Source organism: Colletotrichum graminicola (assembly GCF_000149035.1).
Source record: "Colletotrichum graminicola M1.001 genomic scaffold supercont1.2, whole genome shotgun sequence".
NCBI classification, from domain to species: domain Eukaryota; kingdom Fungi; phylum Ascomycota; class Sordariomycetes; order Glomerellales; family Glomerellaceae; genus Colletotrichum; species Colletotrichum graminicola.
This window is the reverse complement of record NW_007361006.1, coordinates 1,217,828-1,244,565: the sequence shown is the minus strand read 5'-3', so window position 1 is coordinate 1,244,565 and position 26,738 is coordinate 1,217,828. Positions and strand designations below refer to the sequence as shown.

Genomic DNA, 26,738 nt, shown 5'->3' with positions numbered 1-26,738 from the left:
CCATCGGCCAAGCCTGGCCCTTTTGTACATGCACTAACGGCTCCCGGCGGCAGCACAACGGCTAAGAGGTGCAACCTCGGGACGGCACGCCCGAAATGCATTCAAATGCCCAACGTTGGAGCTAGAAAGTCAAAGAATCATGCGGCCAAACGATGTATCGGTGCGGGGGAACGGACGCTATGGACGGCGATCCGGAGACATTACCCCACTGGACTTGGCGCATGTCATTCCTTTTGGAGCTTGATCGTCTCATGAAATGATCCGTTTCACACAAATAAACCTCCATATGTGAGCTCGACTTCATGAGTGAGCAACCGGTAGCCCGAGGATCATTCCCATTCATTGTGGGTTGAAAAATATCGCACAGACTCGTTCCAGCATCTCGGTTTCGTCTGCCAGAAACGCTTTTAATAGTACACTCAAAGCAGCGTCTGTTCGTGGGTCCTAGTGCTCGCGGCATCTGATTCATCTCTTGATTTGGTTTGGAGACTCCGGCATCCAGCCACCATGATTGCCTTGACAATTATCGCATTGCTAGCCGCAGGCCTGGCCCTCGGACAGGAAGCCCCTCGGGCCTTTAGCGGCATTCGTCTTTCGGAGGCTGGTGCGGACACCCCAAGCCCCAGTGACTGGGCCGAACGAGCGGAGAAGGAGGGCCGGAAACTATGCATCATAGAGCCGGACGCCAATGGCGGAGACGATGCTCCAGCGCTACTTACCGCGCTGAACGACGAGTGCCGGACCAAGAGCATCATAGTGCTACCGGGCCCTGTTTACCACATCAACTCGCCAATGGTGACTACGGATCTGGACGACGTGGTGATTGACCAGCGCGGCAGGTTGCTTTGGAGCGATGACACCTCATACTGGCTCTCCGTGTCGATGCCCGTGGGATTCCAGAACCAGAGCACGGTATGGCACTTTGGCGGCGACGGCGTGGTGTGGGAAGGCCACGGGGTCGGCACGCTCGACGGCAACGGTCAGGTTTGGTACGATCTGAACAAGGGAGGGTCCAACATGCCTCACCGGCCGATGAACATCAATTTCCGGGGCTTTTCCAACTCGGTCGTCAAAGGGCTCCGGTTCGTCCAGAGCCAAATGTGGACAATGAACATTATGTACTCGAACAACCTGGTCTTCGAGGACATGTACGTTAACAGCACGTCGTCCACGGAGAACAACTCCCTCAACACGGACGGCGCAGACACCATGTACTCGGACAACATCACCTTCCGGCGGTGGGTCGTGGTGAACGGCGACGACGCCATCGCTTTGAAGGCCAATTCGAGCAACATCTACATCTACGACAGCGAGTTCTTTGGCAGCACCGGCATCGCCATGGGCTCCATCGGACAGTTCCTCGGGCAGTTCGAGTACATTGAGAACTTCTCGGCGAGGAACGTGACGCTACACGACACGCTCCGGGGCTGCTACTTCAAGACGTGGACCGGCAACCAGATCGGGTACCCGCCCAACGGCGGCGGCGGCGGGACGGGTTACGCGCGCAACATCGTCCTGGAGGACATCAAGCTGGACCGCACCCGCGGGGAACCGCTCTTCATCACCCAGTGCGAGTCGTACTCGGGCCACGCGGGCGAGTCGTGCGACACGTCGACCTTCAAGATCTCGGACGTCGTGTGGAAGGACTTCAGCGGGACCGTGACGGACGCCGTCCCCAGCGCGGGCTTCTTCCGGTGCAGCAGCGCGGCCGCCGGCGGGTGCAGCAACCTGACGGTCGAGAACTTCGCCGTCAAGCCCGTGGGCAAGGACGCCGTGATTGACAAGTGGCTTTGCAAGAACGTCCTCGGGGGTGAGGGATTCGACTGCCAAGAGATAGAGGAGAGTGTCGATGAGCTATGAGCAGCGGTTTTAGGTATCGCTTCCCGGATCCGGGAATGGTCCAGACTGCATCATGTCGCGCAGCTGGCACCACGTCATTCTTGAACGAAGGCGCGAGCTCTCATTCATAGCCGCTTTACCTTTAACACAATAATCAGACGTGACTGGGCCACGGCCCAGAGGATGGCCTCATCATGACGGCAGGTCCCGCTAAGCCCGGTGACCGCAGAAGAGCCGCGAAGCAGCGGCAGTGATTCTGATAAGCGCTTGACACTGCCTAATCAGCGCCGAGTGTGGCTTAATATCAAGCTCATGTTCTTAGCCGCGGATTCTGCAGCCTGAATCCTATCAGAACTACGTGGTTCGTCTACTGGCCCTGGCAATATGTAGGCTTGTGGCACTGCAAAGTCGGTGGCAAGACAAGCAGTGGTAAACATGTCCCGGTATTGAGCCAAGGAAAAGCTTACCACTTTGCGGGAGGTTTCCTCCTCCTTGGGGTTTTGTGCGGTCGGACGCGTCTTTGAGCTGATGTTTTCCTGATGAGGGCGCGACGCCAAGCCGCACTGCCTCTGTGCGAACCTCATAACCTCGGAGAGGCTTCACCCATTGCATGAACCGACTTTGACATAGTTCCGGAAAATGATCGGTGCTGTGCATGAGATGTCAAAAGACTTTCAGCTTCGAACGCTTGGCAGGTATCACAACACGCCCTAACTATCGTCCTTCTGGAAAAAGCCAAAGACGTTCCGTGTATTTCCAGACTCTAATGCGTAACATTGATTGCGAGAATCCTCTTTCTTTCCCAGGCACGACTTGGCGCTCACGTACGAACCCCTGGAATCGATCCGGCTGTTCCGACTGCCGAGCGATGAATGCGAAGCAACGCAGTGTGCGCCCACTGAATGAGTGGATAGACAGTAACGCGAAAAGATTAAGAGATCCACTGGAATTGCTCCGGGTTTCTCCCTCATCCCCCCGTCTTTCTCACCCACCGCTCCGTTCATGTCGATTGCAGCGGGTTCAACATGGAGTCAGTCCTGGCTGGGCATGAGATGGATGGAGACGGAAAAGAAGCTGGGTTTGGCTCACCTTGCAGCGTGTTGCTGGGCATAATCACACGCGTCAAAGGAGGACTTGGGTCGCGTGCCCACCTACCTACGCCGAGACTTTCGGGAGGAGGAGGAGGAGGAGGAGTGAGAGTAAGAGGAGCATCTCATTGGATGAGGAGGAAATGGGTGTGGGACGTCAGTCGTGTCTCCAATCCCGCTCTGCCTCTCCTTGACGACGCCCCAAGAGTCCTGTCAGACGAGCTCCGTGCGGCCGCACCGCAATGTGTGCCCCAAGTTGGACGGCATACCCAATCTTCTGAGGGCCGATCTGATATTGCTTGGCCTGCAGTCCTGACAGGACTTGAGGCGATCTTTTACGCCCGAGTGGGCTCATTCCATCATGCACTGTTTTATGCTGTCTGCCTAGCGAATGCTTATTATTAGCCTCGTCGTCCCTCACTCTTCTCCTTTTCTCTCCCGCGACTCTGGGTGGATTTGGCATCTTGTGTTGAATTCACGAACCTCACTTCCCTTTAATATATATATATAGTTGAAAGACACGGGCTTCTTCATCGTTCTGCTTTCTCCTATCAATAGTACTGATTTCGGTCCGCGTTTTCTTTCCGGGATACCCACCAACAGTTTGTGTCTTCACCCCACCCACGTACACGTCCAATCATGAGTTCAGGGCTTGGCGTCTTGAGAAATGTTATTGAACCAGCATGTAAGTTCCGGTCCCGTTCCCGTTTCCGAGTTGAAGCCAAACTGCAAGCAAGCAACGATTTGATACTCTGTCGACTAACGATCCGCCGTTGCTTTCCAGTCATTGTCTTTGCCTTCACAGTCGGCACCCTGATCAACCGCCGGAGACCGCATCTCGATGATGACGTGGATTCCTGCGAGCGTGGATCGGAAGACTCCGGCTCGCCCCCCGTCTCTCCACTTCTCAAACCGGGTATGCACGCCGTATCGTACGAAGAGTCCCGCATCAACGCGAAGCTCCTTGTGCGCTTCTACCGCACGTTTCCCTTCCTCGCCGAGGTTTGGTACTGGAACGCCACGTACTGGTAATTGGCCTAGCCTGCATGGTTCCCTCACTTTACCCGGATTCCCCGCTGACGGACCAAATTTGCCTGAAAAAGGGTGTACCAACTCCTCCGTGCCTTCTCGGCGCGAATGATCGCCGGCAACGAAGCCGTCTTCATGCGTGCGCAAGAGCATGCCATCTCCATTCTGAAGCTGGAAGGGGTGTTTGGGCTGGACATTGAGCTCGGCGTGCAGCGATATGTCCTCAACAACGTGCCCTGGATGATGCCGTATCTCGCCAAGATCTACTACTTCCACATCAGCTTGGGCATCATGTTCATCATCTACTGCTACACGTTTCTGCCGTCCGGCACATTTCAGAGGATCCGACGGACCATCGCCATGGACAACGTCATTGCATTTGTCATCGTGACCACGTATCGTTGCATGCCGCCGCGCCTACTGCCAGCCGAGTACGGATTTGAGGACGTGCTTCATGGGAAGAAAGGAGGAGGCAACGCGTGGACTCACAACAAGTTTCAGTTGACCATTGCCGCGATGCCGAGTCTTCACTGCGGAACGGCCTTGTTCCTGGCCTGGTCGATATGTCGCTTCTCGCCTCATCGCCCTCTCCGGCTCGTCGCGCCGCTGTGGCCCATGGCCATGTTCTTCACCATCGTTGCCACGGCAAACCATTTCATCCTCGACGCCGTGGTAGGTGCCATGGTCGTCACCCTCGGATGGAGGTTCAACCGGGCCGTTCTTGTTTTGTTGCCGTTGCAGAACTGGGTGCTCGAGAGGCTGGGTCTCAAAGTCCCGGAGGAGGAGAAAACCTCGGCAGCCATGACCAAGGGGTGGCGATGAGCATAGCGCTGAAGGATGTCGGGGAGCGAACGGCGACCACTGATCGTCGATGATTCGATAATCGACTAAGTAATATACTACTGTAATAATAATCCGGTTTGGCCGCTTCCTTGGCCGTTCGTAGCCGAGTCCTCTCGGAGGCGGTCCGCGATCCTTGGAGCCTCGCGAAATCATGCGTCTCAACCTAACAGAGCCTTCTTCACAATGTCCACTTCCTCCGCCGTTCCGCAGATCAAACCTGCTCTTCCGTCACAGTCCACTGATACCTTGTCGAGGAGGGGTCTGCCGTCCGCGGGGTCGATGGCCTTGCCTCCCGAGCATTCCACGATCAGAGCGATCGGGTAAAGCTCGTACAGGAACCTCAGCTTGGGAAGAGTGCCGGGCGAGACAGGCGAAACGTAGACGCCGTGCCCCTTGACTAGCGCATGTACAATATCAGGAACGAGGCCGCCGCAGTATCGCAGGGTGTACCTCTCCCGAATGAAGCGCGTGATGAGCGCATTGTACTTTTCGTCATCCGCCGCGTGGCGGAGGTTCGCGGGCGCAAAGTACCGCGTCCTGAAAGGCGCGTCGGCAAACTTGACGGAGGCGCGGATGATTTCGCAGTCCGCGACCCCGTTCGGGCCGAACCCGATCTCGAAACAGGCCGAGTCGGCGCCGGGGATCCGCAGCGCCACGAAGGCTGTAGTCCGGGGTCCGATCACGCCCATGATGGCGGCGACCTGCTTCTCCGCCGGCGACTGACCCACGGCCGTCCTCCCGTCCCAGATGCCGACGATGGTGCCGACAGTCCAGTTCGGCGCGATGATGGAGCTGCCGTCCAGGGGGTCGAAGGCGACGGTGTACTCCTCCGAGGTGGCAGGGGTGCCCGCCGTCTCGCCCTCTGGTCTCGCCGGCTTTTCTACGGGGTCCTCCTCGCTGCTGGCTGTGAGAACCGACGGGCATCTCGCAATGGCCTCCCGCATGACATTCTCGGACAGGACGTCGACGTTTAGTTGGTCGTCCCCGAAGGCGTTGGCGGTTCCGGCCAGGGAGACGTGTTGAGAAGCATGCAGCGTCTTGGCGATGCCGGTGATGGCGTCGAGGACTGCCGGGATCACATCCTCGCGCAGTGACGAGCGATTATCCTGGGGAATGACGCTTTTCAAGTGCTGTACGAGAGCTGTGGATGCCGACATGGTGCTCAATGAAGTTGGCCGAAAGCGTTGAGTCAGGGCGGGATTGAGCTATTTTGGGGTAAAGTATGTTGAGAGAATTTCAGAGCGGACGCCATCCGAGTGGCTCCCACGTGTTTTAACTGGATTATCCCTTTTCTCCACCCGTGAAGACGCTGCCATATCGGCTGTTTCAAACTCTATCTGACCGTTGTTCCATGTCGAGGTTGACACTTCCAGCAGGGTATTCCTGATGGGTTTCTAATCACACCAGCTCATTCCCGTGCTTTCCTCTCATATACAATCATCGATTGTTCTCACTTGGCCTCGGGGATTGGGTTAGTTTTTGACTTCACCCACGCGTCTCGTGGCGAAGACTGGATTGGATCTGGAAAACAGCTCTTATCGCTACTCTGTCTCTGATTCGCCCAGTCATCGTGCGCATACAGAGAGGGTTCTCCGTTACGTCTGTGAGCTTTCCTCGCCATCATTTCGCCCCTGACGTTTAAACCCGTCGTAAAAGCGTCTCTCTTCAAACACCCGGATGTCATTGTTAAAGTTGACTCCCCTAGCCTTTCTCGCTTTGAGTATCTTCCTCCGAACTCTCATCACGTCGTACTCCGTGTTTCTCGTCAACCACCACGTCCAAAGGTTGGCCAGAAAAGACGCAATCGTAGTCGCCGCCGCGATGGCAAAGCTGGTCTTGTAGCCGTTGTACGCGAACTTTGACTGGAACAGTTGCGGCCCGATAACGCCGCCCAGTTGAGCCATGCCGGATTGCAGGCCGAGTGTAAAAGCGGTACCGGCAGAACCAGACAATGTGGCTGATCTCCACGCCCAGAATGGAACAAAGTACGACTGATAGAACAAAATGCCCAATATGCACGAAATGTAGATGCCGTAGCGGTCGGTATTTGTGAAGAATAGCACGAAGCACACCACCATCCCAGACATGAGAATCCTTGAATTATTGTTAGTGGAAGTCTGACTAGTATTAATATCAACCGGCCTAGAACCTACATGATGTACGCTGGTCGTACGATGTATGCTCTTGACATGAACCACGCCGAGAAGACCAGACCGACAATGGCTGCAAATGCAGGCGGCATGTTAAGTAGCTGGTTTCTCGGCAACCACGCGAAGCCGAGATTCGCCACAATAGTCGGCAGATACCAAGTCAACGCGTATCCGCCGATGTTGATGAGCGTTTGGGACAGCATAAAGGACCAGATGAGCGGCGTGCGCAGGACGGCCCAGATCTCCCTGCCGGCGAAGTCGGGATCGCTCGTCAGCGGCGCGTTCTCCGGCAGCCTCGCTTCGACGAAGTCCTGCTCCCGCTCCGTGAGGAAGCGGTTGCTTCGAGGAGACTTTGGGTAAGACGATCGTCGCCAGGCCCTCGAGGAGGTACACCCACCTCCAGGCACTGAGGCCGCGGACCCCGTTCAGGTAGCTGATGCCGTAACACAACAGGGAGCCGACGATGCCGGCGAGGTTGGACCATGCGAAGAACCAGGTCACTGGCTTGCCGATTTCATCGGTGCGATATCAGCTTGATAGCTGGGCCATGACACCTGGAAACATGCCGGCCTCGAACATTCTGGTGCGAGGCAGAGTCAGCTGGTGTGTCATGGGCGCGGGTGCCAAAGCAGTAGCATCGGCGAGCAAACACATACCCAAGCAAAAACCGCATGGCGTAGAGTTGATGTCGGTTTTGCGCTGCGGCTTGGCAGGCGGTGATAACCCCCCAGGTGAGGAAAATGCGGGATTGCCACACATGCGGGCTCATACGCTTCAACAATAGGTTGCTAGGCGCTTCAAAGATGATGTAGGCGATCTGGTACAGCGTTAGCTTACGGCACCGACGACGTGTCCCCCGATATTCGCAATATCCCACTCACACCGTAGATAGACCCAACCCAGTTGTATTGGTCCGAGGTCATGTCGAGTTCCTTCATGATTTTGCGCGGCTGTCCCACCTGCAAAACTCTTACATTTGCCGCATTGGTTTGGTCAATCTTGACGATGTATTGTTAGCTCGCGTTCTCATGGATGTACTCCCCGAGTCACTTGCCTGTTTTGATCATGTACATGATTCCGATGAGAACCAAGAAGGCTTTATCGACCTTGTTGATGACGGATCTCTCTTCCTCGGCCGAGAATGTAGAAAGAAACGCCGCTCTGGCTCCCGGGTCGTCCCGGAAGTTGTCTACATTGGCCCTTGCGACGCCTGCGTTGCTTTGCAGTTTCCGACTCGTGGCGGTTGCACCGTGGTCGACCTGGACCTCGTCCGGCTGGATTGGCGCACTCATGGCGTCGTAAGCTTTCTGGTTCTTTCTTCAGCAGCCACTTTCAACCTTTTTAAGCGGCTATACAAAGCCATTCTTATGGTCGGCTAAATAGTCTTATTGAGGAGGAGCCATGCCGGGACCAGTTCTCAGGCCGGTCAGCCTCGATCCCATATCTGCATCCTTATCGGCGGGGATCTAGCACCGCTTGCATGATGTGCTCAAAGATGAGATGGCGATAGGCCGTCTGTATGGTAAGCGGTTGGCCCAAATCATTATCGAGGAGGTGCTGCGATCGTGTATCATTCGCTGAGGCACGCCGAGAGCGTATGGCGAAATCACGGTCCACCATTCCATCATCCGCTCAACGGCACTTTATCAACAACCCGGCTCCTGGGTCGGCCAAAGCCCGCACTCGCCGGTACGAAATCCGCAGGTAGAAAGTCTTGGAGATTTACTCTCTCAATGGCCAAATCTCGTTTCCCGGTTCCGATGCGGACTTCTGCCGCCTTCTTGCCGACGCCTAGACATTCAGCAGCAGCACGCGCCTTTCGGATTATGGTGCAGGATCACTGCACGCAACATGCGGGTGGTATGACGCCAAACTAGGGGACCGTCATATAAGAAGTCACCTTGACCTGATGCTCTTAGAAAGGGTGTGTGGCAGTGCGCCCTTTTGCTATCTTCAGGAGTCCGGTCAGAACTTCCTCAACAGTTGTAGCGCTCTCTGATTTGTATTGCCCACCATGTCATCGGAGAATCAGAACGGCGTCACAGACCCTAAGGCGAAGAAGAAGAAGATTCTTCTCAATGCCTTCGACATGTTCACTGTCGGACACCTGTCCTTCGGCCAATGGAGAAATCCCAAAGACAGAGCGAAAGACAAGAGACGGGATCTCACGTACTGGACCGATCTTGCCAAGTTACTTGACAAGGGTGGTTTCGTTGGCCTCTTTCTGGCTGATACTTTCGGGCCATATGATACGTCAGTCTTGCAGTTTAACTTATGCAAATTTCTGAGATACCCCCGACTTACACACCAATTTAGATACAAAGGCAGTGCAGAGCCGTCAGTACGGACGGGCGCTCAGTGGCCGATGGCTGATCCGGTCATTGTAAATCTCCGCGCCAACACAATGTCCTGTCCGATGCCATTGAACTGATTCAGCTAACATTTCACCAGCCAGTTTCAGCGATGGCTGCTGTGACTAAGAACTTGGGCTTTGCCATCACGACATCGACATCGTATGAGCAGGCCTATGTTGTGGCCAAACGATTCAGTACCCTCGACCATTTGACCAAAGGTCGTTTCGGATGGAACATTGTGACGAGCTGGAAGGAATCAGCCTCCAAGGCGGTATGTGAGCCACTTGGTGCGCTACGTTTTCTCCCATTCTAAGATGAATCAAAAGGTCGGCCTGCCGTTGGTTGAGCACGACACCCGCTACGCTAACGCTGACGAGTATTTGCGTCTTCTATATAAGTAAGTACTGTGCACCTCGGTCTATTGAAATGTACTTGCTGACAGATGTCGAGACTTTGGGAAGGTTCCTGGTCGGACACGGCCTTGGTGGAGGATGCCGAGAAAGGCGTTTACTCCGACTATTCCAAGATACGCCCGATCCACCACCATGGTGTGTTCCATGTCGATGCACCCTTTCTGACTGACCCGTCTCCCCAACGCACCCCTGTGCTATTCCAGGCTGGCACGTCTCCGTGAGCCCGCTTCCTCCCTAGCAGTTGTGAACCTACAGCTAATAAACGTTTCAAGCGCGGGCATCAAATTCGGCTCAACCCATGCAGAGGGAATCTTCGTAGCCGGCCTCTCGCCGCATGTTGTGGCGCCGAGAGTGAAGGCCATACGCGAAGGAGCCATCGCTGCCGGGCGGGACCCGTACTCGGTCAAGGTCTTCGCCATGATCACCCCCATCATCGGCAAAGACGAGGAAGACGCCAAGAGGAAATACGAAGAAGCCCTCAAGTACGTCCTCGTCGAAGGCGGTCTCGCCCAGTTCTCGGCCAGCACCGGCATCGACGTCTCGCAGTTCGACCTGGACCACGAGCTCACCGACAAAGACGTCGCGAGCCACCTCCAGCGCATCCACTCCTCGCTATACAACCTTCGCTACCGCGGGGACGACGTGCCCAAGCTGACGCCCCGCAACCTGGGCACGGTCGCGGCCATTGGCGGGAACGGCGCGATGCCTGTCGGGACGGCCTCCCAGGTCGCGGACGTGTTCCAAGAGTGGGTCGACATTGCCGACGTGGATGGCTTCAATATCGGCTACGTAATCACGCCAGGCAGCTTTGAGGATGCCGTCGAATACCTTGTCCCCGAGCTCCGAAGCAGGGGCCTTCTGCCGGAGCCGATCCCGGAGGATGGCCCGGCGCCCACCTTCAGGGAGCAAATCTACGGGCTTGGTCAGAAAGGGTTGAGGCCTGATCACCCCGGCTACAAGTACAAGTACGATAGTTATGAACAGACCGTTGCCGAAGAAGAGGCCGCGAAGGCTGCGGCTGCGTAGTAGGAGATATACACAGTAGTCTGGGGGTTTCCAAGTTTACGACTCATATTGAAGTTTTGGGTGATGCAATATTTAAGAGCTCATTGGCATGCCGGACTCAAGATATACTCAATGGTGCTAAATGACGGGTCCCGATTGGTGCGCGTGAGGACCATCCATACCTTGTGCCACTTTGAGTTTCTTCTACGTAACACATACAAGGTATGACCACATGTAGCGTAACAACCAATTCCATTTAAGCTTGATCACAGTGACAAACCTTGTGTGGATTAGGGTTCTTCACTAAGCAACTACAGATGAGTGTTGGAGCCGGGCTAAATACCGCGAGTCAGGACGGATACAAGGGGGGCAGACTCAAGTAGGTAGACGTAGCGCAGGGCTATACTTGATTGACCACCAGTCATTCATCATCTTTCCGGGCTTGACCTGTCATTTATGGCTACGACTGGTATTTCCGCTCGCGGTGTGGCCCGGCTAGACTTGGGAGCCAGGGATTGTCCAATGATGCTTTGAGAGCTAAAAGTTCAACCCGTTGATATGCCAAATGTAGTCTTTGTCATGACGTCAAGTGACGGACTTTGGCTCTGCTAACACTACAGTGTGATTGCCGCGGAAGAGGATTATCTCCCATGATGGCGTGATATCATTCCCAATCTCGAGACTGAATGTGCCCGTGGGGCCGAATTTTCCCTCCCCCTTGGAAGCGAAAGAAAACAAATAGGTTCGCACTCTGACGACAAGTCGAATCGTTAAGATCCCCAAAGTAGTGGGTTATGGGGAGTTGCCAAGCCTTCAACGCATGCCGAACGTAGAGCCGTTTAAAGAAAACAATGACAGGTGACCATCAACCTGGTTGCGCCAAGATAATGATGGACTCCACGCTTCCCCGCATCACCCTCGCATCGGAGCACCTACAGTCAGTCTAATCACAGCATCTCGTGCTCATCAGGCCTTCGTGCCCACTTTGGTGTGATTAGCAATACCTTATTTCCCCCCATATACACGACCCAGGACCACGGCGAGCATCCCAGTAGTGGTCTAGCTTGCGGGTAAGAAGAATCTAGAGTGCTTGGAAACCCCGCTGCGTTAGAAGAAGGGCCGATTAAGGACCTGAGCAGTGTAGCTTGGCATGGTTGTTCCCCATACACAAACAAGGCTTGTGGGTGCGCCCTCTCGTGATGGTGGATATGCCGATATGGGGCATAGGAAAAGTCCGGGGCCTCCGCATCGGTTCCATTGGGCTGATGATCCGAACAAATCCCGAGTTTGCAAGCGACAACGGCTGCCCTATCCCTGCCGGCAACGATTCGTCGTCGTCATATCATTGATGGGATCGACTTGGGGCTTCATGTGAGAGGGATTCTGCACAATTCTCTACGCCCGATATTTCAGTGCCTTGATGGGCTCCCAGAAAGCAGTGACAGATATCAACGAGACAGAAATCAACGAGAGTGATACTAGAGTTGAGCGTGTCAACCGTAATAAGGCTCGATCGTTAATGAATGTTGCTCGGGTTGATTTGACGGATGATAAGTGAAGGCTTCAACTATCGGTCGACTCGGTGTCTGTCAACGATCTGCTGGCCGTATGAGCTCCGAGTTCCGAGCTGGGCCTCCGGCTCAACGACATTGTCACGCCACCTAGCACGGGATCCCACAAGACCCCATTGTGAGGATTGTGACCGAATCAAGGCCGCTGGATAGCTTGCCAAGAACAAATACGTGCAAGTTCTCTTGCTGTTTCCGCTTCCCACAAGCCGAGGTAGCGTTCATTACCGAGGCGATGACCAAATACCATAGCAGGTCAACCGTCGTGCCCGTCGGCGGCTGCTCATAAATAGCTCAGGTCTTTCCAGTTTACTCAGAATGCCTTGAAACACGAAGCCAACACTTTACACTAAACCTCCAAACTTGGAGATCGGTGAGCAGTCATTGGTCTATCATGAGGTCCCAACTGACAAACTTGGCCTTGGCCATCATCCCCTTCGGAGCAAGCTGCACTTCCCTCCCCCGGACAAACCATCGGCAACCCCTCGCCCACCGAGATGAGCCTCTTCTCATTTATAAGAACTCCTCATACTGCGTGGACGACCGCGTGGAGGACCTTCTACAACGCATGACCATCGAGGAGAAAGCCGGCCAGCTCTTCCAGAGCTCGCTCCAGCAGGGTCCCAATGGCACTCTCGACCCCGGCGACGCGACGGTTCGCCGCAACAGCACTGAAAACTTGCTCGGCGAGAAGTACATGACGCACTTCAACCTGGTCGGTGACGTCGTCGACGCGAAGCAGGTCGCCGAGTTCGTCAACCGTGTCCAGCAGCGGGCCTCGGAGACCCGTCTCGGCATCCCAGTCACCCTGTCGACGGACCCGCGCCACAGTTTCACAGAGAACCTAGGCACCGGCTTCCAGGCCGGGGCTTTCTCTCAGTGGCCCGAGTCCTTGGGTCTCGCCGCGTTGCGAGACCCGTACCTGGTGAGGCAGTTCGCCGAGGTCGCCCGCGAAGAGTACATCGCCGTCGGCATCCGGTCCGCGCTCCACCCGCAAGTCGACCTCGCAACTGAGCCTCGGTGGGCGCGCCTGGGTAACACCTGGGGCGAGGACGCCAACCTCACGAGCGAGCTTCTTGTCGAGTACATCAAGGGCTTCCAGGGCCAGGGCGAAGAGCTGGGGCCTTATAGTGTGACGACAGTCACCAAGCACTTCCCCGGCGGCGGCCCCATGGAGAATGGCGAGGACTCCCACTTCACCTACGGGAAGAACCAGACGTACCCCGGGAACAACTTTGAGTACCACCTCATCCCCTTCAAAGCTGCGATCGCAGCGGGCGCGAGGCAGATGATGCCGTATTACTCGCGCCCCATTGGCACCGAGTACGACCCCGTCGGCTTCTCTTTCAACAAGCAGATCGTCACGGGTCTCTTGAGGGAAGAACTCGGCTTCAAAGGAATCGTGGTGTCAGACTGGGGCCTGATCACGGATACGGTGATTCGCGGACAGGACATGCCGGCCCGCGCGTGGGGCGTGGAGCACCTGACGGAGCTCCAACGGGCCGCCCGGATCCTGGACGCTGGTGTAGACCAGTTCGGCGGCGAGCAGCGCGTTGAGCTTGTCGTCCAGCTGGTGAAAGAGGGCAACGTCACCGAGGACCGCATCGACGTTTCCGTCAGGCGTCTCCTCCGCGAAAAGTTCCTCCTCGGCCTCTTTGACAACCCCTTCGTCGACCCCGAGGCCGCGGCCAGGATCGTTGGAAACGACTACTTTGCCCGTCTCGGCAACGACGCCCAGAGAAGGGCCTACACGCTCCTCACAAACAAGGACGATATTCTGCCCCTGAAGCACCTGGGCACCGATACCAAGTTCTACATTGAGGGCTTCAACGCCACCTTCCTCGAAGCGCGCAACTACACCGTCGTCGAGACGCCGGAAGAGGCAGACTATGCGCTTCTGCGTCTCCAGGCGCCGTACGAGCCCCGCCCCGGCGGGTTCGAGGCCGCGTACCACGCCGGCTCCCTCGAGTTTTCGGATGAGGAGAAGGCTCGCCAGGCCGCCATCTACGCGGCCGTGCCCACCATTGTCGACGTGATCCTGGACCGCCCCGCGGCCATTCCCGAGGTGGTCGACGCCGCCGCCGCCGTGCTTGGTAGCTTCGGCAGCGGGTCCGAGGCGTTCCTAGACGTGCTCTTTGGCATCGCGGCCCCAGAGGGAAGATTGCCTTTCGACCTGCCACGGTCGCAGCGGGCCGTGGAGGAAGCGAAGGAGGACGTGCCTTTCGACACGGAAGACCCAGTGTTTAGGTTTGGTCACGGCTTGAGATATGCCGGAAAATGCGCCGCGTGACCTGGCGGGGGTGTATGGGGTTGACGAAGATATGAAACGGCAATTATGTTGGAATTACCGAGGACCAAGTTGTATCGTGTGATGCCAACAAACGATGATGCTTTGCTTTTGCAATTCAGGACGGGTCGGTCTAGGCCTAGGGTCGCCTGATCAATACTAGTAATGGGAAACACAGTGCATACAATAATGCCTCTTCCAAGCTCAACTCGTGGCCTCGCGATGGTGAAAGTTTCTACCCTGTGCCATCTCTTCATTGGCCAGAATAGTGACTAGATACTCACTAGGCGGTCCTGGTGGTGTAAATTCCGGTGATAGTGAAATCACCTCTTGATAGATCCCTGTGGAAAATATAGTTTGCCTGTCACTTTGACATCATGCGTCAGGCGCAACGAGTAATACTTGATACCCGGGCTCCTATGGCTCTTCGACTCACATGAGACCAAGAGGAGTGTATCCTTTAGTCTAGCATTATCTAGCATTATCTATCTCATGAGAGAAACAATGTCATCAGCAATTGTGACTGGAGCGACCGGTAAGTATAAAATCTTCCAACAGCCTCCGCTCATAAGCCGGACAATGCCTCTTATGCGGCCGGCTCGGGGCAATATCTGACTCAGCTGTCGACTGACCCGGATAGGCATTCTCGGAAGAGAAATTGTCGACCGGCTCGCTCAGAACCCGGAACAATGGAAGACCATATATGCTATATCGCGCAGCCAGAGGGACCAGTACCCACCCAACATCAAGCACGGATTCGTCGGCCTCACTTGATCCCCCGACGAGATAGCCAAGGACCTGCAAGGTGTCGAGGCCGAGTATGTCTTCTTCGCCGCATACCTTCAGAAGGACTCTGAGAAGGAGAATTGGGATGCGAATGGTATGCCTCATTGGAGAACAACCCGTTGACCTCCAACACCCCGGGGGCCGTTCTGACAGTTGACAGGCGACATGCTCCGAAACTTCCTTGCGGCTCTCGAGAAGACCGGCGCCGCGGACAAGATCAAACGAATCCTGCTCATCACCGGCGCAAAGCAGTACGGTGTGCACCGCTGCGTCCCCAGCAACCCGATGGAGGACTCGGAACCCTGGCACCGCGAGGACCCGCCGCTCCCGCCCATCTTCTACAACCTGCAGCAGGATATCCTCCGTGCCTTTTGCGAGAGGCACCCTAACGTCTCGTGGACGGTGAAGTATCCGAACGACGTCATCGGCTTCGCAAAGGACAACTACATGAGACTCGCCACGACGCTCGGCATCTACGCCGCCATCACCAGGGAGCTCGGGAGGGACCTCGAGTTCCCCGGCTCCGAGACGTTCTACACAAAGTTCGACTGCTTCACGTCGGCGAGGCTGCACGCCGAGTTCTGCGAGGGGCTCGAGAGGGATGCTTTTGACAAGGCCACTTGGTCTTACCTCGGCTTCGTCCTGGGTCGCAACTTCGACTTGGTCATTAGCATGAGCAAGGCGCGGGAGATGGGCTGGACAGGCTGGGCAGACACTTGGCAGTCTTTACAAGACTTCTTCGGACAGCTGGAGACGGAGAAGATCTTGCCCAGGGCTTACGGGTACGCCCGTTAGTATATGGGATGAAGGACTCTATGGTGGGCATCTTGGTTCTTTGGACAATGGAACAAGAATAAGGGGGAGAAGAGAAAAAAGAATACAAAAAAGGGACTCCCTAGTGTACTTACGCCGAATCGAGTCTACCATCAACGTCCTTCGCAGCTTTGATGCTCTGCTCCAAGACCCCCCTCTCGTGTCCCGACAATTCCTGCGCCCCCGTCCCGATCATGCAGCTCATGTCCTTCTTCCCCCCCCCGTTGACCCATTCCTGGTCAATCATCCAGTGCGTCGGCATCTCGAAGGCTGGCGGGTCGCCCATCTTGCTCATCTCCAGCCCGCCGTTGTACCACAGCAGGCCGCCCGCCTCGTTCACGTGCGCGATCGCCAAGCTGCACACCTGCGTCCTGCCCGCCTCCTCGCCCTCGACCGGCTTCTTCTGCCAGCCGACCACGCCGCCGTAGTGCCTCGAGAAGGAATACGCCGACCCCGTCGCCTCGAGCCCGATCCACCACGTCTCCTTGTCGCCGTAGGTGATCCTGTACGTCCACGCGTTCCGGACCTCGTCGGTGTTCTGCCAGCAGACGTGCAGCAGGCCCATCAGCACGTCCAGGCGGCCCTTGTTGAGCACGACGACGCCCGAGTCCCCCTCCTCGGCGTATTTCTCGGTCCACACCAGAGACTTCTGCATCTCCCCGCTCGGGTGCTTGAACGTATCGTGGTACCACACATTCCTTTCCGGGAACTGGTCCTTCCAGAGGAGTCTGTCGTGGAAGAGCAGCGCCCCGTTTCTCCGGTAGGCCTGTTGCTGCAACAGCTTTTCCGGAGGCTGCAGAAGGACGACGTCGGCGTCCAGAAGGATGACCTCCTCGTACCGGCTGCCCAGCGCAGCGAACGGTTTGATCGCACACCCGCCTTCCATCAGCTGCAACGTTGTGTCGTTGAACACGGTCAAGACGTCCAAGAACTCCACATGGCCATTGTAGCTCACGGCAGCGGCCTTGACGATCGTGTCACGGTCCTCCTGGGGGAGGTCCTCGTCGCCGGCGTACGCAATCTGAATCGGTAGCGTCGTCCGATGAACGTGCGTCAGGGACGCCACCAAATGGCACGCCAGACGCAGCGTGCTGTGTCCCGCGGGGATGACGATGCCCGCATTCAGGCTTGCGTACTCCTTTGCGGTCTTGTTGCCGTAGGCACCATCACCGACGCGGGGATGCCGTGCTGGGTGCCGCGCCGGGGTGCCGGCGCTTTGGAAGCTTCGCCTGAGGTCGGCCAGCGGCGTCCGAGTCTGCACGTTCCTCGGCGGCGATTGCAGGTAAGGAAACAGAGACGCGGCGACCCGTTCTATCGAGTCGTCGAGGAACCGCCTCTCGGCGCCCACGACGCGCAGTTTGCCGTCGCCGTCCTTCTCCTCGAGCGCCTCGATCCAGGACCGCAGCACCTTTGTCCGCTCGCCGAGCTCGCCAAAGACTTTCTTGTAAGGGGGGCCGACGGGATAGTCGACGAAGTACTGGGCGGTCGCGTTGATCGCTTCGAGATTGGGATCGGGCGCCTTGGAGGGTCGGAAGCCAAAACTCGCTGACCTGAGGGGCGTGATGTGGCCGTCGAAGCGGAAGTAGTAGACGATGGTGATGGCGATGATGGCGGCGGCGGCGAGCACAGACGTCGACTGGACACCGGACCGCGGCGAGACCAAGAGGCGAGACATCCTCGGCTACGTGTCTTTCGTGATGAGCTGATGAGCTGATTCTCCAGCTGCAAGACGCGCGCAAGGTGTCGAGCAATGCTTCCAACGTCGCCCGAGCTGGACGGGCAGCACTTTAAAGAGTCATGGCTCTCACTACGAAGAAAAACCTATTTTAGGACATCCAATCCCATCTCTCCCTAGCCAAAGCTAATTACGGATACACCGAGGCCAACTCCTCACGCGACAACGACTAATTTACCTAGGCGTTGCCACTTGGGTATTGCGGCTTCCGTGGCCCCCGGGGGGGGGGGGGGGGGGGGGGCTCGCTGCGTACCTCGCCGTGCCAGGCCGATCCTTATTTCGTTAGCTTGGCCGCGCGAGCCGTTTCAGGGTCCCGGTCCGTCGGTTTCCCTGGCGTCTTTTTTTACACAGTGAGGAGTTTGACAGCAGCGAAATCCGGGGTATCCCGAGGTGCCGGGGCCGAAATGTGTTTCGAATGTAGCGTTGATCCGCAGCTTCGACGGGCCTCCCCCGCATCTGGAAGTTTTTGATCTTCATCTACAAGTTACAGCATGATGTCATTGCATTTGTATCAGAGATTGAATGATTCGTACTCATCTGTCGTTTGTGAGAGCATGCATGCTGTTGGATGGGTTGGTTTCAGGCTTTGCCTCTTCTCTATCTCCAACAACAACTCGACTAATACCTAGTTAACAACCGCAGCCAAGCCAATAGCGTTTTCATGAGAGTAAATAAACCATCAAACACGCTTTACCAGTTGTACTGCCCCCCGAACCGAGCAATGAACTTGCCAACCTCTCCATCTCGCTTCCCCTCCACAATCTCAAGTATGCCCTGCGCACTGGTCTCGGAGCTGTCTGCACCGTTATTGATTCTGTTTTGCCTATCGCTTTCTCCCGACAGGTTGGTCACAACATAGCCGGGACAGTACGCCCACACCTTGGCACCCCAGCTCTTGAACTCGTACACCATATGCGCCGTGGCCATGTTGAGGGCCGCCTTGGAGATGCGATACGCCTCGGCGGGGGCGTTGTAATACGACGACTCAGGGTCCACGCGGTCGGAAATCGATCCCAACCCGCTTGACACGTTAATGATGCGTGGATCCTTGGACTTCTTGAGCAATGGGACTAGTGCTTCGGTGAGGATGAGAGCGCTGGCAGCGTTGGTGTTGAATGTATCGAGCAGTTCCGAACGGCGGTCCTTAGGTTGCGTGATGGCAATACCGGCGTTGTTGACAAGCACGTCAAGCACGCCAAACTCAGTGGTGAGGCTGTCAACGGCAGCCTTGATGGAGTCGTCGCTGGTGATGTCCAGTTGCAGCAAACTCACTGTGCCGGCTGGGTTGCGGGCGCGGACTGCTTCTACCGCCTTCATACCCCGCTCTTGGCTCCGAGAACCGATGATAACATGGTTTTCTGGATATGCAGAGGCGAGAGCTATGCTAGTGTCAAACCCAATTCCTTGGTTGGCACCTGGTACATGTCAGTTGTCAGTCTCTAAATTTATCTTGTGGCGGAGCAGGAGCCTGTCTGCCAGGAGGGGGGGGGGGGGGGGGGGCTATATAAACAACCCACCAGTTATGAGGATGATCTTTTTGTTAGACATGTTGAATTAGAAGGTGCACGTGCTGTAATGGATGAGGAATGCTCAAGGATGATGAAGATAGTCATGGACTTCAACGGCCTCAACGTTTAATATGTGTGGGCGAACTCTGTTTGGTCCAGTCCTTTCGTTCTGATTGCTAAGCGGGCTGATTTGTGAAACAAGAGTCCGGACTCCGTAGTCAAATCCCGTCCTTAACCCCCCGTGAATATGCCACCACTCTTGGTTGCTTCGTAGTGTTACATAATAACAGCTGTGTATTAATAACACCGTTTGTGATCGACATATGGTTCACCACAGGCACAGACCCCAATTCTTTCCGGTATTTCTACCCGGCGTCATCTCACAATATGAAGATTCTAGATATCAACTACTCAGCATTCTTTCTAGTAGACGAAGCAGTTCATCGCATACGTAGCGATATAGATATTTACTAGTATGCTTCGTTCTAGTCCATCCTGAAGAACGTCTTAAGGCAGGGTGACAATTAGCAACAGCCTACAGACAACACGAGGGAATGACGTATTTGACTTTACTAGAACGCCTTCGGATTTAGGAATTAGCGCAAATAGGCAATATTCGTCTCCTGTGGGTTTTCACATTGTAGCAATCGACATACCATAGCATTTGTAAGCTTACAGCATAACGTCATTACATTTATATCGGTAATTAAATGCTTTGTACTTTGGTGTTGTCTTCAAGAGCATGACTGTTAGATGGTCTAGTTTTATGCTTTACCTCGTATACATCTCCAACGACAACTTGACTACCCAACAACAAGTTGTAATTTTGGTTTGATGGATACTGGATTGCTAGTTACCAAGTCTCATGGTGCCCCCTGCTGATTAATACTGATTTGCATGATTGACAGCGCTAGCAAAAGCTTAGCTGGGCGTTATCGACCCATTGGGCACAGAGACTAGTCGTGCTGTCAATAGTGCCCCTCACGAAGTCTTCTCATTTTATCCAAAAATCGTGATCGGCCTCGTCATTCCGCGTCAGCATTCTGTTCCGGACCACGTCATGGATCGAGGTGCCACGAAACTACTGTCGGAAGTCTCTCAGAAGGGGTGCTGATGCCAAGAAACCCGACACTTGCGCCAAGAATTGCCGGAGGCTCCGGCTATCTCTCAGACGTGAATGACTCGTTCGGGTCAGATCTCTCACTGGTTTCGGGCGGAACTCACTGAGTGATCAAAACAGCACACCATGTGCCTCAGGTAATGGGACTTCTCGGATGCCTTGAGCTATGTTAAACGTGGTTTTATTGACTGCGTAATTTACACTAAACGCTGCGTCAAAGCAGGCGTACTTTGGGACACTCTCTATATCAAACAAACATATGCAAAAAGACTACACTTTGTCGTAGTTGCACGCATAAGTATAGACGGATTAGGTCAACGTCAAGTCATCATTAAGTGTTCAGCGTCGCTGGGAAGATCCTGATTAGGCGTAAGAGACGGTGCATGTACGAGTACGTGTCTACATCTTGCCGAGTAATCCCATAAACGGGCCTCTATGTCTAAGACTTTACACGGTGTGCGTAAAATAAAAGACACACACACAAACACATCTAGCACACCTTGGCAATGGAACTTAGAGAGGGCATCACCTAATCGAATATCTTGATCACCCCGCGAATCATATATGCATGTACTGGAGTGGGGTAGGCTGGATTGGCAGCCAACGACCCGGTCAAGGAAGGTTGTATCCAAGTACAACAATAGGGGTACCACTGTAGTTGAGGCACAAGAAGAATCCATAGCATATACAATACACACACACAGTCTTTACAACCGTGCTATTACTTTATTCTCATTATGTGATGACAAAAGTGGATCCACAGTTGCCACTGCTAACAACTGCACTTAAGTACCATTTAATACTGTCACGACACATTACTTCTGTACAAACTTTGTTTTCCACCATCTCTTTGCTAGTCTTGACTCTTCTGTAATCTTCTTTCGAATTAGATCTTAAAATCACGAGATCTATCCATTCGTGCATGTTTGATCTAGATCTGAGCACGTTGGAGGTTGGTGCGGTTTTCACCCCTGTTTCTTTCTCCTTCAGACCAGTGGTCCACACCCTTTCTCAGTACCAGAGCCTATTCAGCAGTACCTGGGACATGTATAAGCGCTGAACGGAACAATCTGTCTACCAAGTCAACTTCTGTAACTGCCACAGCACAATTCCTGCTGGATATTTCATGGTTAGGTAAATAAGGTAAGGATAACTATGACTATTGCTAGGCCGGCAGAGTTGCTATCAATGCTGTTGAATGTTAAAAACCCTCCCGTTCGGCCGCTAATATATGCGACGTAAATACATACACAATACCAACTACGGCCATTCAACAAAAGGTCATAGACAGTTTGGAATAATAAGATGGAGTCTATCAACACTACAAATGGGAATGTGGGGAAGATTTGCTGTTATCGTGCAACGGCCTATTTTTCGGACAATACAGGCCTGAGAAATGATAGCCGTAAGCATGACCATGATCCTACTCAAGGCCAACTTAGGTCGAGCCTGCACCTCAGTTGCCATCAAGCTTGGTAATCAACACATTGTCGTGCAATGATTCGCCAGCAACGCGCGGTGCAGCCACATCAGACACAATAAACCCCTCATTTCCGTCAGCATGGAGCAATTATGATATTCTCTATCCCATCGACACCCCGCGACAAGTCGTGGATCACAGCGTACTCAGATGCTATTTCACGAAGCGATGTACTTCTCGACCTTTGACAGCCTACGATGACCAGCCACACTCAACCTGGCGGTCCTGGCCGTCTCGAAGACGTCCGCGTCGCCGTGATATGCGCGCTGCCCCGCGAATACGATGCCGCCATCTTGACACTCGACGAAAAATGGAAAGCTGTTGAAAATACCGGTATATTCACAAGAGGAAGCACACAGAATCATACGATAGGCCGGGCTGGAAACCACATTGTTGTTGTTGTCCTCCTCCTAAACATGGGGAAGGTCGGCGCGGCGACTGAAACCGCTCGACTCAAACACATCTACCCTGGACTCGAGCTAGCCTTCTTGACGGGTATTTGTGGCGGAGTTCCCAGTCCGGGGACTGCCAACGAGATGTTGCTTGGTGATGTGGTCATCAGCAAGAGCATTGTGCAATACGACATTGGTCGTCAGTACCCTGGCCAATTTGATCGGAAAGACACCGTCGAAGACAACCTTGGCCGGCCGAACAAAGACATCCGCACTCTTCTTGTCGTCTTGGAGACCCAGTCCGCTTTGAACGAGCTACAGCAACGTGCCAGACAGAATTTGGCACACGTCCAACAGGAGGCCGTCAACGCAGGATACCGAACTTCTTACTCGCGGCCCTCAACTGCAGAAGATGTGCTTTTCGAGGCGAGTTATTCTCACCGACATCGCACTCAGTCGCAATGCGATTGCGATGACTGGGTCATCTGTGACGAACCGATTAGTACGTCATGCGAGGAGCTTCAGAGCGAGGCGAAGCCTCGAGTCCCGGGGAGACACCTCGCAACCACGGGAGGAAGTCAAGCAGAAGATGTGCTTTCCGAGCCGACTTGTTCTCACAGACACCTTACTCAGTCGCAATGCGGTTGCAATGACTGGGTCATATGTGACCAGGCGATTAGTGCGTCATGCGAGGAGCTTCAGTGTGAGGCGAAGCATAGAGTCTCGAGAAGACGCCTCGCAACCACGAGCGGAAGTCAAGCAGAAGATGCAGAAACCCGGATTCATATTGGACGTGTCGGTTCAGGTGACACGGTAATGAAATCTGGCGAACACCGGGACAACGTTGCCAAAGCCCACGGCCTCATCGCCTTCGAGATGGAGGGAGCGGGTGTCTGGGACGAGATCCCATGCATCGTAGTGAAGGGAGTATGTGACTACGCCGACAGTCACAAGAACAAAAGGTGGCAAGACTTTGCGGCTGCAATAGCAGCGGCAACGACGAGGGCGCTCCTCGAACGCTATCCTACCAAGGAAAACTCCCAGAGGGACGACGCAAACCGTAAGTCGATACATAGACCTGGTGCCATAACTTAGCTGATTCGAAAACATTCAAGTGATGCCTCAAAGACCTTTGTTTCTGATGCCAAAACCCAGCCAAAACCCCAATCGTCAGTGTCGAAATGCCCAGTGCTGTACCTCTCAGTCAAGGAAGATACTAACCGCCCACAGATCTCTCGCACTACGTCATCCCGCTTGCAAAAAACAAGCGCTTCGTCGAACGAACCGAGACATCTGAACTCAAGCGAATGCTGTTTGACGAGTCAAACCCAACAGTTGCTCTAGTAGGACTAGGCGGTATGGGCAAGACGCAGATCGCCTTGGACATCGCCTACTGGGTCAAGGAGAACAAGCCCGAGTACTCCGTCTTCTGGGTGCCAGCCGTGACCCTCGCAAGCTTTGAGCAAGCATACGCCGACATAGCCAAAGAGCTTGACAATTCTCTGACAGAAGAGGACAATGATGATATGAAGTTGTCCGTCAAACAGTTTCTAAGCTCAAAGAGAGCGGGTTATTGGTTTCTGATTGTCGACAACGCGGACGACAGCGAGATCTTGCACGGATCATCAGACGACGACGATGGCCTAAACAGCTATCTTCCACAGAGCGAGAATGGCACCACCCTGTTTACGACACGCTTGAGGGACCTGGCGATGTCGGTTGCAGACGACGCTGTGGTGGACCTCGATGCGATGAATCGAGATGACGCCATGAAGCTATTAGAGAGATCGCTCCACCAGCAGCGACAGGGCCTCCTTCAGGATTCCGACTCGACACTGAAGCTCTTGGATTTCCTCACACATCTTCCCTTGGCAATCACGCAAGCCGCTGCGTATCTGAATCGGAATCGCCATGTGTCTCTCGCCAGATACCTTCAACTTCTACAGGGTACAGAACAAACCCGCATGAGTACATTGAGCAGAGAATTCGACGACCGGACTCGATATCCAAAATCACGAAACGCCATTGCAACTACGTGGTTGGTGTCGTTCGACCAAATCAAGCAAACAGACAGCTACGCCACAGAGTTGTTGTTCTTTATTTCACTCATCGAGCCAAAGTCCATACCACGCTCAATCTTATACTGCTCTGGTTCTGAAGATGACATGGAGTACGCTATTGGCACTCTGTGTTCATATGCATTTCTGGTTGCTCAAGAGGATGCAGAAACTTTTGATATGCACAGTCTGGTGCACCTAGCGGCACGTTTCTGGGCAAAACAACAGTCAGTCGAGGAGCAAATCACAAGAGCTGCTGTCAAGCATCTTTGCGAGATTTTCCCACCACATCACTTTAGTAACCGTACTGTCTGGAGACATTATATGCCACATGCCCTCAAACTTTGGAGGACAACAACACAAATTAACGAATCAGAGGCTCAAGCCGGTCTGTATCTCAAAGTCGGCCAGTGTCTCTTGCGCGATGCACGAGTCAATGAAGCTGTTAAGCTACTAGAACACGTGGTGGAAATCAGAGCGACACTTGATGAATGGCATCCAGATCGACTTGAGGCTCAGCACCACCTTGCAAAGGCATATCGATATGATGGACAATTCAACAAAGCTATCAAGCTACTAGAACACGTAGTGGAACTCAGAGCAACGCTTGAGGAATGGGATCCAGATCGACTTTCGTCTCAGCACCAGCTTGCAACAGCATATCACAATGATGGAAAAATCAAGAAAGCCATCAAGCTACTAGAACACGTAATGGAAATCAGATCAACACTTGAGGAATGGGATCAAGATCGACTCTCGTCTCAGCACCAACTCGCATTAATATATAGAGATGATGGACAAATCAAGAAAGCTATCAAGATGCTAGAGCACGTAACAGAGGTTGAGGCAACAACGCTTGACGAAGGGCACCCAGATCGACTTGCCTCACAACACGAACTCGCATTAACATACCACTCAGTTGGGCGTGTCCAGGAGGCTATTAAGCTACTAGAGCACGTAGTGGAAGTCAGAGAAACAGTACTTAACAAAGAGCACCTAAATCGACTTGCCTCGCAACAAGTACTCGCAGTAGCATACCGCTCAGATGGGTGTGTCCAAGAGGCCATTAAGCTACTAGAGCACGTAGTGGAGGTTAATGCAACAACACTCAACGAGGAGCATCCAAGGCAACTTAGCGCGCAATACGAACTTGCATTAGCATACCGCTCAGATGGGCGTGTTCAGGAGGCTATTAAGCTACTAGAGCACGTAGTAGAGGTCAAGGCAACAACACTTAACAAAGAGCTTCCAAGCCAACTTACCGTGCAATACGAACTTGCATTATCATACCGCTTAGATGGGCGTGCCCAGGAGGGTATTGAGCTACTAGAGCACATAGTAGAGGTCAGGATAAAAACACTTGAAGAGGTGGACCAAAAACGACTTACCTCGCAATACAACCTCGCATTAGCATACCGCTCAGATGGGCGTATCCAGGAGGCTATTAAGCTACTAGAGCACATAGTGGTGGTTGAGGCAACAACACTTAACGAAGAGCACCAAAGTCGACTTGCCTCGCAATACGAACTCGCATTCGCATACCACTTAGATGGGCGTATCCAGGAGGCTATTACGCTACTAGAGCACGTAGTGGAGGTTCAGGCAGCAACACTTGACGAGGGGGACCCGAATCGACTTGTTTCACAGCAAACACTCGCAACATGTCTTGCGGAATTGCCTCCAGGGGCAACTTAGTAGATGTCCAGAAAGAGGAGACGCGATGAATTATGGTAAAGAAGTAATCAACGCCTTTTCTATTTTCCATGAATGAGCGAAAGTCATGCTAGCTGTTCCCAACAAGCTGTTTGCAATCGGCGCCGAGAGCAAATCTACCCAGACTCGATAACAAAACAACGATTAACTATAATCACCTTTATCTTACATACCGTCATGCGTTTGGTGTTTTCGATCCAAAGGCACCGAACACTGTGCATGGGTTAGGGCAACGGTTATCTCAGACGGGTCAGCTCACAGTGAGGGGGTTGAGTGCTGACCTACGAAAAGTCCATCAGCCCCGGCAGATCTAATCTGATAAGCCGGGTTTCCGCTGTATTCCCATTGACAAGAATCAAAATCATTCACAGGCGTGGCAGTACGGCTCCGCACGGTTTCTCCACAGCAAGGGCTGACGGGCGGACACGTCGGCGGCGGTGCGGGGGCCGGGAGATGAGGCGGCGATAAGTAAGAGATCTGCTCCAGAACCGACCCTGTTTTCTAAACTTAGTTTGCTAGTGAGTAAACTACATCTGTACATAGTACTCGTATTCACAA

At 54.1% G+C, this 26,738-nt stretch overlaps 10 protein-coding genes across 10 annotated transcripts; 6 read left to right on the top strand and 4 right to left on the bottom strand.

Annotated features, from left to right (window-relative positions):
* Positions 1-507: 507 nt before the first annotated feature.
* On the top strand, positions 508-1,860 carry GLRG_00800 (glycosyl hydrolase family 28; the record flags this gene model as incomplete). Its single annotated transcript, XM_008091485.1, has 1 exon — positions 508-1,860. The coding sequence occupies one exon, from the start codon at positions 508-510 to the stop codon at positions 1,858-1,860; it is 1,353 nt and encodes a 450-aa protein (XP_008089676.1).
* A 1,706-nt stretch (positions 1,861-3,566) lies between these two features.
* On the top strand, positions 3,567-4,778 carry GLRG_00799 (uncharacterized protein; the record flags this gene model as incomplete). Its single annotated transcript, XM_008091484.1, has 3 exons — positions 3,567-3,612; positions 3,712-3,955; positions 4,031-4,778. 3 exons carry the CDS (start codon positions 3,567-3,569, stop codon positions 4,776-4,778), a joined length of 1,038 nt encoding a protein of 345 aa, XP_008089675.1.
* A 179-nt stretch (positions 4,779-4,957) lies between these two features.
* GLRG_00798 (fructose-1-6-bisphosphatase) lies at positions 4,958-5,956 on the bottom strand (the record flags this gene model as incomplete). The annotated part of the gene is made up of 1 exon (XM_008091483.1): positions 4,958-5,956. One exon carries the CDS (start codon positions 5,954-5,956, stop codon positions 4,958-4,960), a length of 999 nt encoding a protein of 332 aa, XP_008089674.1.
* Positions 5,957-6,394: 438 nt separating this feature from the next.
* GLRG_00797 (high-affinity nicotinic acid transporter) lies at positions 6,395-8,241 on the bottom strand (the record flags this gene model as incomplete). Its single annotated transcript, XM_008091482.1, has 7 exons — positions 6,395-6,893; positions 6,953-7,288; positions 7,347-7,449; positions 7,504-7,529; positions 7,606-7,766; positions 7,831-7,918; positions 8,000-8,241. The coding sequence occupies 7 exons, from the start codon at positions 8,239-8,241 to the stop codon at positions 6,395-6,397; spliced, it is 1,455 nt and encodes a 484-aa protein (XP_008089673.1).
* Positions 8,242-8,963: 722 nt separating this feature from the next.
* Positions 8,964-10,742, top strand: GLRG_00796 (DszA family Xenobiotic compound monooxygenase; the record flags this gene model as incomplete). Its single annotated transcript, XM_008091481.1, has 6 exons — positions 8,964-9,202; positions 9,266-9,332; positions 9,401-9,574; positions 9,630-9,700; positions 9,754-9,933; positions 9,989-10,742. 6 exons carry the CDS (start codon positions 8,964-8,966, stop codon positions 10,740-10,742), a joined length of 1,485 nt encoding a protein of 494 aa, XP_008089672.1.
* A 1,941-nt stretch (positions 10,743-12,683) lies between these two features.
* On the top strand, positions 12,684-14,579 carry GLRG_00795 (glycosyl hydrolase family 3 N terminal domain-containing protein; the record flags this gene model as incomplete). Its single annotated transcript, XM_008091480.1, has 1 exon — positions 12,684-14,579. The coding sequence occupies one exon, from the start codon at positions 12,684-12,686 to the stop codon at positions 14,577-14,579; it is 1,896 nt and encodes a 631-aa protein (XP_008089671.1).
* Positions 14,580-15,080: 501 nt separating this feature from the next.
* Positions 15,081-16,157, top strand: GLRG_00794 (NAD dependent epimerase/dehydratase; the record flags this gene model as incomplete). The annotated part of the gene is made up of 4 exons (XM_008091479.1): positions 15,081-15,111; positions 15,217-15,335; positions 15,363-15,456; positions 15,523-16,157. 4 exons carry the CDS (start codon positions 15,081-15,083, stop codon positions 16,155-16,157), a joined length of 879 nt encoding a protein of 292 aa, XP_008089670.1.
* Positions 16,158-16,266: 109 nt separating this feature from the next.
* On the bottom strand, positions 16,267-17,850 carry GLRG_00793 (uncharacterized protein; the record flags this gene model as incomplete). Its single annotated transcript, XM_008091478.1, has 1 exon — positions 16,267-17,850. One exon carries the CDS (start codon positions 17,848-17,850, stop codon positions 16,267-16,269), a length of 1,584 nt encoding a protein of 527 aa, XP_008089669.1.
* Positions 17,851-18,600: 750 nt separating this feature from the next.
* Positions 18,601-19,458, bottom strand: GLRG_00792 (short chain dehydrogenase; the record flags this gene model as incomplete). The annotated part of the gene is made up of 2 exons (XM_008091477.1): positions 18,601-19,325; positions 19,428-19,458. The coding sequence occupies 2 exons, from the start codon at positions 19,456-19,458 to the stop codon at positions 18,601-18,603; spliced, it is 756 nt and encodes a 251-aa protein (XP_008089668.1).
* Positions 19,459-22,215: 2,757 nt separating this feature from the next.
* Positions 22,216-26,162, top strand: GLRG_00791 (phosphorylase superfamily protein; the record flags this gene model as incomplete). The annotated part of the gene is made up of 2 exons (XM_008091476.1): positions 22,216-23,470; positions 23,641-26,162. 2 exons carry the CDS (start codon positions 22,216-22,218, stop codon positions 26,160-26,162), a joined length of 3,777 nt encoding a protein of 1,258 aa, XP_008089667.1.
* Between the last annotated feature and the right edge of the window lie 576 nt (positions 26,163-26,738).